Below are 15,000 nucleotides of genomic sequence, written 5' to 3' on the forward strand. Positions count from 1 at the left end.
GACACAGTCTATATAAAGTGTTCAGGTGTGTGACACGGTCTGTATAAAGTGTTCAGGTGTGTGACACACAAGAGCCAGAGTCAGAAGGAGCCAGAAGAGCCACCTGGACAATGTTCTGTTAGATATGATCCATGGGGGTCAGAGGTCAGGGGTCATGTGTTGACGCTGGAGATTCTCTGTCTAATGTTAAAGTTTTGACAAACAGACTTGATACTCGATACTGACTTTCTTTTCTGTTCCCATGTGTCTTTATATCTGTGTGATCCCTGATTTAATCCTGATTTAGCTCTGGTTTAGTCCTGGTTTAGTCCTGGTTTAGTCCTGGTTTAGACATTTTTCTCCGTCTTTTATTAAACTCTTTCGTTCACATTGTTCTTCTCCGCTTCTGTTTCTTTTCCTTGCCGTTTTATTGACAGCGTCTTTAGTCTCTGCGCCTCGACCTTTTTTCTCGCGCTGTTTGTTTTTGTTCATTCACGAAACGCTCCGACCTTTCGCTCGACCGCAGATCTGCTCCTCGTTTATTACAACGGCGAGTTCAACCGCCGCCGCCGCCGCCGCCACAAGGAGAAACCATCAAACGAAATAATAACACTAAAGAATGTGACTTTATCAAGAAAAAGAGATGCGATATGAGAGACGGACGGAGGGAGAGAAGAGGAGGAGGAGGGACGGAGGGAGAGAAGAGGAGGAGGAGGAGGGAAAGAGGAGGAGGAGGAGAGGAGAGGAGGAGGAGGGATGGAGGGAGAGAAGAGGAGGAGGAGGGATGGAGGGAGAGAAGAGGAGGAGGAGGGATGGAGGGAGAGGAAGGAGGAGGGGAGGAGGGAGAGAAGAGGGAGGAGGAGGGATGGAGGAGAGAGAGGAGGAGGAGGGATGGAGGGAGAGAAGAGGAGGAGGAGGGATGGAGGGAGAAAAGAGGAGGGATGGAGGGAGAGAAGAGGAGGAGAAGAGGAGGGGAGGAGGAGAGTGGAGGAGAGGGGGCGGGTGCTTGTCTCTGATTGGTTTTCACGTCTGTCATTGTTTCACAGGATGGAGCTGTCGACCAATCAGAGCGCAGCGTTCCAGGACAGAGACAAAAACATCTCGATTTTACTGAAGGAGCTCGACTCCCTGAGAGACCTGAACACGAAGGTAATGTCCCGCAGTACGGCTTTACCGGCGTGTCCATGGAGACCAGTCTCAGATCTGTGGAGAGCAGAGGGTCAGGTCTGTGGAGAGGAGAGGGGGTCAGGTCTGTGGAGAGGAGAGGGTCAGGTCTGTGGAGAGCAGAGGGTCAGGTCTGTGGAGAGGAGAGGGTCAGGTCTGTCAGGTCTGTGGAGAGGAGAGGGTCAGGTCTGTGGAGAGGAGAGGTCTGTGGAGAGGAGAGGGTCAGGTCTGTGGAGAGGAGAGGGTCAGGTCTGTGGAGAGGAGAGGGTCAGGTCTGTGGAGAGGCCGTCCTCCTGTATCCTTGTGTATGAAACGTGTGTTTGTGTCACAGCTCCAGGAGCAGTTGGTGCAGAAGGAGAAACAGCTTCAGAGAAAAGACCTGAACCAACAACTGAGACAGAACCAGAACGACTCAGAAATATGGAACAGAACCACAGGTACCACAGACCCACCACAGACCCACCACAGACCCACCACAGAACCCACCACAGACCACCACAGAACCACACCACCACAGACCCACCACAAACCACAGACCCACACAGACCCACACAGAACCACACAGAACCACCACAGACCCACCACAGACCCACCACAGAACCACCACAGAACCACAGACCCACCACAGACCCACCACAGAACCACCACAGAACCACAGAACACAGAACCACAGACCACCACAGACCCACCACAGACCCACCACAGAACCACCACAGACCCACCACAGACCCACCACAGACCCACCACAGACCCACCACAGACCACACACAGACCCCACCACAGACCCACCACCACAGAACCACAGACCACAGACCCACACAGACCCACCACAGAACCACCCACCACAGAACCACCACAGACCCACCACAGACCACCACAGACCACCACAGACCACCACAGAACCACCACCACAGAAACCACCACAGAACCACACAGACACAGACCCACCACAGACCCACCACAGAACCACACAGAACCACCACAGAACCACAGAACCACACACCAGACCACCACAGACCCACCACAGACCCACCACAGACCCACCACAGAACCACCACAGACCCACCACAGACCCACCACAGAACCACCACAGACCCACCACAGACCCACCACAGACCACCACAGACACACAGAACCACACGACCCACCACAGACCCCACAGACCCACACAGACCCACCACAGACCACCACAGACCACACCAGACCCACCAAACCACAGACCCACCACAGAACCACCACAGACCCACCACCAGACCCACCACAGACCCACCACAGAACCACATAACCATCACAAAACTACAGAACCTCAGAACCACCACAGAACAACAGATTTTGAAGAGCAGTGGAGACAGTGGGTCTCCTTGGTATATGCCACATTTGATGGACACTTGTAGAAGTGCCGTTGGTTTCAAGGGTCGTTTTCCATGACCTCCTGGAGTTTGCAGTGAAGGCCTGTAGGGTCCTAGAGATGTTCTACAGCTCCAGACTCTCAGTGATCCGTGTGTGGGATTAAGTCAGAGTCGTTCTGTAATCGATTCAGGCGGCGCACAGGTTGGTCTGACAGGTTCTGCAGTCACGGGCGACTGTTCAGTCCAGGAGTTGGTGTTTTTGCCGATGCCCTTCTGTGCTGCGCTCATGTATTGATCCATGTGCCGTTTATCTCAGCCACGCTGATGCCTGACATGAGTTTCCACAATGTGGAGAGACAGGTTATCGGCCGATAGTTGGATGGGACTGGACCCTTTGAGGGATCCTTCAGGACCAGGATCGTACGCCTTTGGGTTTGCCATTCAGGGTCTGATTTTGTGCGTTGTGTTTTCAGAGCTCGTGGAACAGCTGATGGCGGCTCAAAAAGAGCGGGAACAGGCGATGATGTCACGGCTGCTTTTGGCCAATGAGGAGCGAGATCAGGCTCTGCTCACAGCACAGAGACTGACGCAGGCTGCAGCCAATCAGTGAGTCCGCCGCCGTCACATGACCCCAGCCAATCAGAGAACAGATATGAACCAGGCCCGACCGATATGGATCTTTTTGGATCCGATATGAGACCGATTTAAGGACAGACGGTGAAACAGACGATATATCGTTTAATATATCAGGCGATATAATAGACGATATTGTTTTGTAAAAGGCCCACGTGGACGATCTCCCCGGCCGAACGAGTCAAGTCGGGCCCTAATATGAAGATGTAGAGTTCTTCTCTCCTCCTCACTCTCCTCCTCTCCTCATTTCCTCTCCTTTCTCCTCGTCTCCTCTTCGTTTCTCTTTCTTCTCGTCTCCTCTCTCCTCCCCCCTGCCGTCTGTAGATTCCTTTCGAGTCCTCTCCCTCTCTCATTTCACTAAACCTCTTTCCTAGATCCTTATGTCCTTATCCCCTCATCCCCTCATCTCCTCATCTCCTCACTCCTAAATCCTTAACTCCTTTCTATATCACCTATCTCCTAATATCCACTCCAAATCCTCTCTCTCTTCTCTCCTCGTCTCTCCTCTCTCCTCGTCTCCTCTCTCCTCGTCTCTCCTCTCTCCTCGTTTCCTCTCTCCTCGTCTCCTCCTCTCTCCTCGTTTCCTCTCTCCTCGTCTCCTCTCTCCTCGTCTCCTCCTCTCTCCTCGTTTCCTCTCTCCTCATTTCCTCTCTCCTCATCTCCTCATCTTCTCCTTCAGATTTTTACATCTGATTTCTAAAGATGAGTCTTTAGTTCTGGTTCAGACCTGGTTCAGACCTGGTTCAGACCTGGTTCAGACCTGGTTCAGACCTGGTTCAGACCTGGTTCAGGCCTGGTTTAGACCCGGTCTTTGTGGGGTCTTATTGCCTTGTGGCTCTGTTCTTTATTACAGTTTATTACAGTTCTGTCCCAGAGCTGCAGGTCCGAGATCCGGACTCGGATCCAAACCCGGACTTCAGGGACCCGGTTTAATAAAGTCCAGACTCTGGACCGAGGACTGGACCGAGGATCAAAACACAATAATGAGAAATACACTATATGAAAAAGAGAGAGAGGAGGGAAAGAAAGAAGAGGGGGAGAGAAAAAAGAGAGGGAGAGAGAGGGAAGAGAGAGAGAAAGAGGAGAGAAACAAAGAGGAGAAAGGAGAGGAAAAGAGGGAAAGAAGGAGGAAAAGAAAGAGGGGGGTCTGTCTCAGTGATTATCGAGTTTTTAATGGTGAAGATTTTTAAAAGTCTGGTCTTGGTCTAGGTCTAAAGCTGGTCTTGGTTCAAACCTGGTCCTGGTCTTGATCCAGACCTGGTCCTGGTCTTGGTCTAAACCTGGTCCTGGTCTCGGTCTTGGTCTAACCTGGTCTCGGTCTTGGTCTAAACCTGGTCTCGGTCTTGGTATAAACCTGGTCTTGATCTCTGCAGGTTTTCTTTGGATCCAGACTCTGTGGAGGACTGTGATCTGGTGAGTGTTTCTCTTCCACACGTCACATGTACGTTCACACGTCACTCGTACATTCACACGTATGTTCACATTTATGTTCACTCGTATGTTCACTCGTACCTTCACTTGTACGTTCAAACGTATGTTCACTCATATGTCCTCATGTCACTCGTACATTCACTCATACATTCACACGTATGTTCACTCGTACATTCACACTTATGTTCACTTGTATGTTCACTCGTATGTTCACTCGTACGTTCACACGTATGTTCACTTGTACGTTCACTTGTACATTCAAACGTATGTTCACTCGTATGTTCTCATGTCACTCGTACGTTCACTTGCACGTTCACACTTATGTTCACTCGTACGTTCACACGTATGTTCACTCGTACGTTCACACGTATGTTCACTCGTACGTTCACACTTATGTTCACTTGTATGTTCACTCGTATGTTCACATGTCACTCGTACGTTCACTTGTACGTTCACACTTATGTTCACTCATATGTTCTCATGTCACTCGTACATTTACACTTATGTTCACTTGTACGTTCACTTTTACGTTCACTCATACGTTCACTCGTACGTTCACACTTATGTTCACTCGTACGTTCACTCGTTCGTTCACTTATACGTTCACACTTATGTTCACTCCTATGTTCACTCGTATGTTCTCATGTCACTCGTACGTTCACACTTATGTTCACTCGTACGTTCACACTTATGTTCACTCGTACGTTCACTCGTACGTTCACACTTATGTTCACTCATACGTTCACACTTATGTTCACTCGTATGTTCACTCGTACTTTCACACTTATGTTCACTCGTACGTTCACTTGTACGTTCACACTTATGTTCACTCCTATGTTCTCATGTCACTCGTACGTTCACACTTACGTTCACTCGTATGTTCACTCGTACGTTCACTCGTACTGTTCACACTTATGTTCACTCGTATGTTCACTCGTACGTTCACACTTATGGTCACTCGTATGTTCACTCGTACGTTCACTTGTACGTTCACTCGTACTTTCACACTTATGTTCACTCGTATGTTCACTCGTACGTTCACTCGTATGTTCACTCGTATGTTCACTCGTATGTTCACTTGTACGTTCACACGTCGTTCTCGTACGTTCACTCCTATGTTCACTCGTATGTTCACTCGTATGTTCACTCGTACGTTCACTCGTACGTTCACTTGTATGTTCACTCGTATGTTCACTCGTACGTTCACTTGTACGTTCACTCGTACATTCACTCGTATGTTCACTCGTATGTTCACTTGTACGTTCACACTTATGTTCACTCGTATGTTCACTCGTACGTCGTACGTTCACTCGTACGTTCACGTACGTTCACTCGTACGTTCACACGTACGTTCACTCGTACGTTCACTCGTACGTTCACTCGTACGTACGTTCACACGTACGTTCACTACGTTCACGTTCACTTTATGTTCACTCGTTCACTCGTACGTTCAACGTACGTTCACTCGTTTCACGTACGTTCACTCGTATTCACACGTACGTTCACACGTACGTTCACTTGTATGTTCACTCGTACGTTCACTCTTACGTTCACTCGTACGTTCACGTACGTTCACACGTACACGTACGTTCACACGTACGTTCACACGTACGTTCACACGTACGTTCACACGTACGTTCACTCGTACGTTCACTCGTACGTTCACTCGTTTGTTCACTTGTATGTTCACACTTATGTTCACTCGTACACTTGTACGTCACACTTATGTTCACTCGTACGTACGTCACACGTTCACGTACGTCACTCGTACGTTCACACGTTCACTCGTACGTTCACTCGTACGTTCACACGTACGTTCACTCGTACGTTCACTCGTACGTTCACACGTACGTTCACACGTACGTTCACACGTACGTTCACTCGTACGTTCACTCGTACGTTCACACGTACGTTCACGTTTACGTTCACTCGTACGTTCACACGTACGTTCACTCGTACGTTCACACGTACGTTCACACGTACGTTCACTCGTACGTTCACTCGTACGTTCACACGTACGTTCACACGTACGTTCACTCGTACGTTCACTCGTACGTTCACACGTACGTTCACTCGTTCGTTCACTCATACGTTCACACGTCCGTTGTTCAGGACGTGCTGGAGCTGCTGGAGCAGGTGTGCACCGCAGACTCCGGCCAACAGGTGGAACAGTTTGGTCAGATCCTGGTGCAGCGTGTACGGTCGGCACGGCAACGCAGGAGTAACATCACCGCACAGGAAATGAGCGCCGTGATGGAGGAGCGCGACGCCCACGCCGCCAAAGTGAAGCGTTTGGAGGAGGAGCAACTCCGAGAGATTCAACTCCTTCAGGTTTGTACTAACCCTGTAAATGTAATAACTACTGCTGCTACTACTACTAATACAAGTACTACTACTATTACTACTAGTATTACTAGTACTATTACTAGTACTACTACTACTACTGTTACTACTAGTATTACTAGTACTACCAGTATCAAAACTTGCTCCACATGTTTCTCAGGTCTGGATCCTAAAAAGTTCGATAGAGCTCAGAATCAGAAGTATAAAAGCACAGAGACTAGTATACACCCAGGGACCGAACCAGGACCGAACCAGGACCGAACCAGGACCGAACCAGGACCGAACCAGGACCGAACCAGGACTAAGCAAGAACTATGGAGTATGGAGTCTGTTCTTTAGTGCCGAAATCCAATTTGAAATGTTGAATCTTCTACCTCTATTAATAATACTGCTATGGTCTCGGTCCAGTTCTGGTCCTGGTCCTGGTCCTGGTCTGGTCCAGGTCTGGTCCTGGTCCAGGTCTCTGTGGGGAGCCTTTGATGTGCCCCTGGAGCCTTTGATGTGCCCCTGGAGCCTTTGATGTGGCGTTTGCTGAATCCTGACGACTTTGACTTTATGAATATTGATGAAAATGAATGTGATGAATTTTGATGAATCTTTTTAATTAGAAAAGTTCAAACAGCGACGTGTGTGCGAACTCCACAGGACCAGGACTAAACCAGGACTAAACCAGGACTAAACCAGGACTAAACCAGGACTAAACCAGGACTCCACAGGACCAGGACTAAACCAGGACTAAACCAGGACTCCAGGACTAAACCAGGACTAAACCAGGACTAAACCAGGACTAAACCAGGACTCCACAGGACCAGGACTAAACCAGGACTAAACCAGGACTAAACCAGGACCAGGACTAAACCAGGACTAAACCCAGGACTAAACCAGGACTAAACCAGGACTAAACCACAGGACAGGACTAAACCAGGACTAAACCAGGACTAAACCAGGACTCCAAGGACTAAACCAGGACTAAACAGGACTAAACCAGGACTAAACCAGGACTAAACCAGGACTCCCAGGACCAGGACTAAACCAGGACTAAACCAGGACTAAACCAGGACTCCACAGGACCAGGACTAAACCAGGACTAAACCAGGACTCCAGGGGACCAGGACTAAACCAGGACTAAACCAGGACTAGGACTAAACCAGGACTAAACCAGGACTAAACCAGGACTCCACAGGACCAGGACTAAACCAGGACTAAACCAGGACTCCAAACCAGGACTAAACCAGGACTAAACCAGGACTAAACCAGGACTAAACCAGGACTAAACCAGGACTAAACCAGGACTACGGACTAAACAGGACTAAACCAGGACTAAACCAGGACTAAACCAGGACTAAACCAGGACTCCACGGACCAGGACTAAACCAGACTAAACCAGGACTAAACAAACAGGACTAAAACCAGGACTAAACCAGGACTAAACCAGGACTAACCAGGACTAAACCAGGACTAAACCAGGACTAAACCAGGACTAAACCAGGACTCCAAAGGACCAGGACTAAACCAGGACTAAACCAGGACTAAACCAGGACTAAACCAGGACTAAACCAGGACAGGACTAAACCAGGACTAAACCAGGACTAAACCAGGACTCCACAGGACCAGGACTAAACCAGGACTAAACCAGGACTAAACTAACTAAACCAGGACTAAAACCAAACCAGGACTAAACCAGGACTAAACCAGGACTAAACCAGGACCAGGACTAAACCAGGACTAAACCAGGACTCCACAGGACCAGGACTAAACCAGGACTAAACCAGGACTAAACCAGGACTCCACAGGACCAGGACTAAACCAGGACTAAACCAGGACTAAACCAGGACTAAACCAGGACTAAACCAGGACTCCACGGGACCAGGACTAAACCAGGACTAAACCAGGACTAAACCAGGACTAAACCAGGACTAAACCAGGACTCAACAGGACCAGGACTAAACCAGGACTAAACCAGGACTAAACCAGGACTAAACAGGACTCCAGGACCAGGACTAAACCAGGACTAAACCAGGACTAAACTAAACCAGGACTAAACCAGGACTAAACCAGGACTAAACCAGGACTAAACCAGGACTCCACGGGACCAGGACTAAACCAGGACTAAACCAGGACTCCACAGGACCAGGACTAAACCAGGACTAAACCAGGACTCCACGGGACCAGGACTAAACCAGGACTAAACCAGGACTCCAGGACCAGGACTAAACCAGGACTAAACCAGGACTAAACCAGGACTAAACCAGGACTCCACGGGACCAGGACTAAACCAGGACTAAACCAGGACTAAACCAGGACTAAACCCAGGACTAAACCAGGACTAAACCAGGACTCCACGGGACCAGGACTAAACCAGGACTAAACCAGGACTAAACCAGGACTAAACCAGGACTAAACCAGGACTAAACCAGGACTAAACCAGGACTAAACCAGGACTAAACCAGGACTAAACCAGGACTAAACCAGGACTAAACAGGACTAAACCAGGACTAAACCACTAAACCAGGACCTGGACTAAACCAGGACTAAAACCAGGACTAAACCAGGACTAAAAACCAGGACTAAACCAGGACTAAACCAGGACTAAACCAGGACTAAACCAGGACTAAACCAGGACTAAACCAGGACTAAACCAGGTCTAAACCAGGACTAAACCAGGTCTAAACCAGGACTAAACCAGGTCTAAACCAGGACTAAACCAGGTCTAAACCAGGACTAGACCAGGAGTAAACCAGGACTAGACCAGGAGTAAACCAGGTCTAAACCAGGAGACCTGAGTTCCTCTGACCCTCTGACCCTTGCACCAGGTCGTGTCCTCAAAGCGCGATCGGGCAACAAACGCACTAAGCTCCTTTTGCCTACGGTCACCTGACAGTCTACGCGGCACACCTTAGTCCTGGGTTAGTCCTGGGTGAAGCCTGGGTTAGTCCTGGGTTAATCTTGAGTTAGTCCTGGGTTAGTTCTTGGTTAGTTCTGGGTTAGTCCTATGTTAGTCCTAGGTGCGGTGATCACGTTGGTCACGTTGGTCACGTTGGTCACGTTGGTCACGTTGGTCACGTTGGTCACGTTGGTCACGTTGGTCACGTTGGTGCGTTGGTCACGTTGGTCACGTTGGTGCACGTTGGTCACGTTGGTCACGTTGGTCACGTTGGTCACGTTGGTGCGTTGGTCACGTTGGTCACGTCACGTTGGTCACGTTGGTCACGTTGGTCACGTTGGTCACGTTGATCACGTTGGTCACGTTGGTTGGTCACGTTGGTCACGTTGGTCACGTTGGTCACGTTGGTCACGTTGGTCACGTTGGTCACGTTGGTCACGTTGGTCACGTTGGTGCACGTTGGTCACGTTGGTCACGTTGATCACGTTGGTCACGTTGGTTGGTCACGTTGGTGCACGTTGGTTGGTCACGTTGGTCACGTTGGTGCGGTGATCACGTTGGTCACACGTTGGTCACGTTGATCACGTTGATCACGTTGGTCACGTTGTTGATCACGTTGGTCACGTTGGTCACGTTGGTCACGTTGGTCACGTTGGTCACGTTGGTCACGTTGGTACGTTGGTCACGTTGGTCACATTGTCACGTGGTCACGTTGTGCACGTTGACGCGTTGGTCACGTTGGCACGTTGGTCACGTTGGTCACATTGGTTGGTCACGTTGGTCACGTTGGTGCTTTGGTCACGTTGGTCACGTTGGTCACGTTGATTGATCACGTTGGTCACATTGATCACGTTGGTCACGTTGGTCATCACGTTGACACGTTGGTCACGTTGGTCACGTTGGTCACGTTGGTCACGTTGGTCACATTGATCACGTTGATCACGTTGGTCACGTTGGTCGTTGGTCACGTTGGTCACGTTGGTCACGTTGGTCACGTTGGTGCGTTGGTACGTTGGTCACGTTGGTCACGTTGGTCACGTTGGTCCACGTTGGTCACGTTGATCACGTCACGTTGATCACGTTGGTCACGTTGCACGGGTCAACGTTGGTCACGTTGGTCACGTTGGTCACGTTGGTCACGTTGGTCACGTCACGTTGGTCACGTTGGTCACGTTGGTCACGTTGGTCACGTTGGTCACGTTGGTCACGTTGGTCACTTTGGTCACGTTGGTCACGTTGGTCACGTTGGTCACGTTGGTCACGTTGGTCACGTTGGTTGGTCACGTTGGTCACATCACGTTGGTCACATTGATCACGTTGATCACGTTGGTCACGTTGGTGCGTTGGTCACGTTGGTCACGTTGGTCACGTTGATCACGTTGGTCACGTTGGTCACGTTGGTCACGTTGGGTTGGTCACGTTGGTCACGTTGGTCACGTTGGTCACGTTGGTCACGTCTGTCACTTTGGTCACGTTGGTCACGTTGGTCACGTTGGTCACGTTGGTCACACACGTTGGTCACGTTGTCACGTTGGTCACGTCACGTTGGTCACGTTGGTCACGTTGGTGCGGTGATCACGTTGGTCACGTTGGTCACGTTGGTCACGTTGGTCACGTTGGTCACTTGGTCAACGTTGGTTGGTCACGTTGGTCACGTTGGTCACGTTGGTCACGTTGGTCACGTTGGTCACGTTGGTCACTTTGGTCACGTTGGTCACGTTGGTCACGTCACGTTGCGTTGATTGGTCACGTTGGTCACGTTGGTCACGTTGTTTGGTTCACGGTTGGTCACGTTGGTCACGCGTTGGTGCCACGTTGGTCACGTTGGTCACGTTGGTCACAGTTGGTCACGTTGGTCACGTTGGTCACGTTGGTCACGTCACGTTGGTCACGTATTGGTCACGTTGGTCACGTTGGTCACGTTGGTCACGTTGGTCACGTTGGTCACGTTTGGTCACGTTGGTCACGTTTGGTCACTTTTGTTGGTCACGTTGGTCACGTTGGTCACGTTGTCACGTTGTCACGTTTGGTCACGTTTGGTCACGTTGGTCACGTTGGTCACGTTGGTCACGTTGGTCACGTTGGTTGACACGTTGGTCACGTTGGTCACGTTTGGTCACGTTTGGTCACGTTGGTCACTTTGGTCACTTGGTCACGTTGGTCACGTTGGTCACGTTGGTCACGTCACGTTGGTCACTTGGTCACGTTGGTCACGTTGGTCACGTGGTCACGTTGGTCACGTTGGTCACTTTGGTCACGTTGGTCACGTTGGTCACGTTGGTCACGTTGGTCACGTTGGTCACGTTGTCACGTTGGTCACGTTGGTCACGTTGGTCACGTTGGTCACTTTGGTCACGTTGGTCACGTTGGTCACGTTGATCACGTTGGTCACGTTGGTGCGGTGATCACGTTGGTCACATTGGTCACGTTGGTCACGTTGTCACGTTGGTCACGTTGGTCACGTTGGTCACGTTGGTCACGTTGGTCACGGTTGGTCACGTTGGTCACGTTGGTCACGTTGCGTTGGTCACGTTGGTTCACGTTGGTCACGTTGGTCACGTTGGTCACGTTGGTCACGTTGGTCACGTTTGGTCACGTTGGTCACGTTGGTCACGTTGGTCACGTTGGTCACGTTGGTCACGTTGGTCACGTTGGTCACGTTGGTCACGTTGCACGTTGATCACGTCACGTTGGTCACGTCACGTTGGGTCACGTTGGTCACGTTCACGTGGTCACGTTGGTCACGTTGGTCACGTTGGTCACGTTGGGTTGGTCACGTTGGTACGTCACGTTGGTCACGGGTCACGTTGGTCACGTTGGTCACGTTGGTGCATTGGTCACGTTGGTCACGTTGGTGCGGTGGTCACGTTGGTCACGTTGGTCACGTTGGTCACGTTGGTCACGTTGGTCACGTTGGTCACGTTGGTCACGTTGGTCACGTTGGTCACGTTGGTCACGTTGGTTTGGTCACTGGTTGTCACGTTGGTCACGTCACGTTGGTACACGTTCACGTTGGTCACGTTGGTCACGTTGGTCACGTTGGTCACGTTTCACGTTGGTTCACGTTGGTCACGTTGGTTCACGTTGACGTCACGTTGGTCACATTGGTCACGCACGTTGGTCCGTTGGTGTTGTCACGTTGGTCACGTTGGTCACGTTGATCACGTTGGTCACGTGGTCACGTTGGTCACGCACGTTGGTCACGTTGGTCACGACGTGGTCACGTTGGTCCGTTGGTCACGTTGGTCACGTTGGTCACGTTGGTCACGTTGGTCACGTTGGTCACGTCACGTTGGTCACGTTGGTCACGTTGGTTCACGTTGGTCACGTTGGTCACGTTGGTCACTTTTGTCACGTTGGTCACGTTGGTCACGTTGGTCACGTTTGGTCACGTTGGTCACGTTGTCATTGGTCACGTTGGTCACGTTGGTCACGTTTGGTCACGTTGGTCACGTCACGTTGGTCACCACGTGGTTCACGTTGGTCACGTCACCGTTGGTCACGTTGGTCACGTTGGTCACGTTTCACGGTCACGTTGGTCACGTTGGTCGGTCACGTTGGGTTTGGTTCACGTTGGTCAGTTGGTCACGTCACGTTGGTCACGGTTGGTCACGTTGGTCACGTTGGTCACGTTGGTCACGTTGGGTTGGCACGTTGGTCACGTTGGTCACGACGTTACGTTGGTCACGTTTTTGGTGCACGTTACGTTGGTGTTGGTCACACGTTGGTCACGTTGGTCACGTTGGTCACGTTGGTCACGTTGGTCACGTTGGTCACGTTGATCACGTTGGTCACGTTGGTCACGTTGGTCACGTTGGTCACGTTGGTGCGGTGATCGCCGTGGGCCTCTTAGCTCCGCGGTGATTAATTTTGTGCTTATTGTGACAGCCATAGTTACAAAGCAAAAAAATGTCCCATAATAAAACTTCACTCTGACCCCTGACCCGGTTTAGGGTCAGAGGTCAGACTTTAGCTCCGCCTGCTGCTGTTTTTGTGTCACTGACTGTGCCCCGCCCCCTTTAAGGCGGAGCTTGTTGCACTGCAGAGAGAGAGAGACACCGCTGTGGGCGAGCGACAGCGTCTGGAGGCGGAGCTTCAGGAGCTCAGAGCCAATCACAGGTCAGAGTCTGGCACTATGGTAACGTGTTATATTTACACACGCGCTCACGCCGACTCTCCTTTAGCCCCTCAGAAGCCCCGCCCCCCGCTGACGAGGCCGCCGCGGCGCTCCCTGATGATGTCACCGCCCTTAAGCAGCAGCTGGTGATGATGTCACAGCAGAAGAAGAGCGCGGAGGCGGAGCTTGTCCAAGCCAATGAGAGAGCACGGAGGTGAGTCACATGACCTCAGATTAAACCAATTAAACACAAGATTAAAACACAGTCCAAGTGAACGGCCCAAAGTCTCTTAGAAGACAAACGGAGCACAGAGAGTGAACCAACCACAACGCCACTGACACCAACGAGCCGATCTACACTTCAGCAGCACTGATCCTACAGGTGCTGCTCCATAAGAGCCACTGGAGGCACGGGAGCCACGAGAAACAAGAGCCACCATGGAAAAGACAGTAAGAGGTGAAAATCAAGGAGGCGTGGAGAGAAGTTAGGGTTAGGGCCCAGAAAGGTGCAATGAAAACACAAGTACTCAAGCGGTACAGTCAGATGCCCGACCTGAAGCACTCAAAACTGCCAGACAAACTGGCCAAGGCTCCAAGCCTAAAGTCTAAAGAGGTACACACGAGATAACGAAGCCAGACAAATAAACCGTCTGTCCGCAACACAACCTGTGAAAGTGTACGCTCATCGGCACAACAGCAGAGCAGACCCACCAAGGCTGGAGACTGAAAGGTACTGGAAAGGCACATGGGAGAGGGAGGCATCACATAACACCGATGCACAGTGGCTGTTGGATCTGAGAGAAGACCACAGCAACCTCCCTGAACAGAATCCAGTCACCATCACAGTGGACATGTCCAGGAGAGAGTCTCAGGTATGAAAAACTGGACCAGGCCCTGACATGATCCACACAAACTGGCTAAAGAAGCTCACTGCTCTCCACGAGCGCCTGGCACCACAAAAGAACCAGCTGCTAAGGGATGGGACTCACCCAAGGACATATGATCCTGGTCCTGAAGGATCCCTCAAAGGGTGCAGCCCCATCCAACTATCGGCCGATAACCTGTCTCTCCACAACATGGAAGCTCATGTCAGGCATCAG

At 50.8% G+C, this 15,000-nt stretch overlaps 1 protein-coding gene across 1 annotated transcript in view; it reads left to right on the plus strand.

Moving 5' to 3' along the window:
- Nucleotides 1–15,000, plus strand: part of mipol1 (mirror-image polydactyly 1) — a 29,564-nt gene that overhangs the window by 14,020 nt on the left and 544 nt on the right. Inside the window, exons 4-10 of the mRNA XM_055155702.1 lie at nt 1,026–1,128; nt 1,475–1,580; nt 2,966–3,098; nt 4,499–4,538; nt 6,669–6,887; nt 13,808–13,902; nt 13,968–14,114. Of these exons, the coding sequence (XP_055011677.1) occupies nt 1,026–1,128; nt 1,475–1,580; nt 2,966–3,098; nt 4,499–4,538; nt 6,669–6,887; nt 13,808–13,902; nt 13,968–14,114 (843 nt within the window). The remainder of the gene's footprint in view (nt 1–1,025; nt 1,129–1,474; nt 1,581–2,965; nt 3,099–4,498; nt 4,539–6,668; nt 6,888–13,807; nt 13,903–13,967; nt 14,115–15,000) is intronic.

The sequence above is a fragment of the Boleophthalmus pectinirostris genome, unplaced genomic scaffold (genome assembly GCF_026225935.1).
Source record: "Boleophthalmus pectinirostris isolate CB_2022bp ecotype Guang Dong unplaced genomic scaffold, ASM2622593v1 HiC_scaffold_10, whole genome shotgun sequence".
In the NCBI taxonomy this organism is placed as follows: domain Eukaryota; kingdom Metazoa; phylum Chordata; class Actinopteri; order Gobiiformes; family Gobiidae; genus Boleophthalmus; species Boleophthalmus pectinirostris.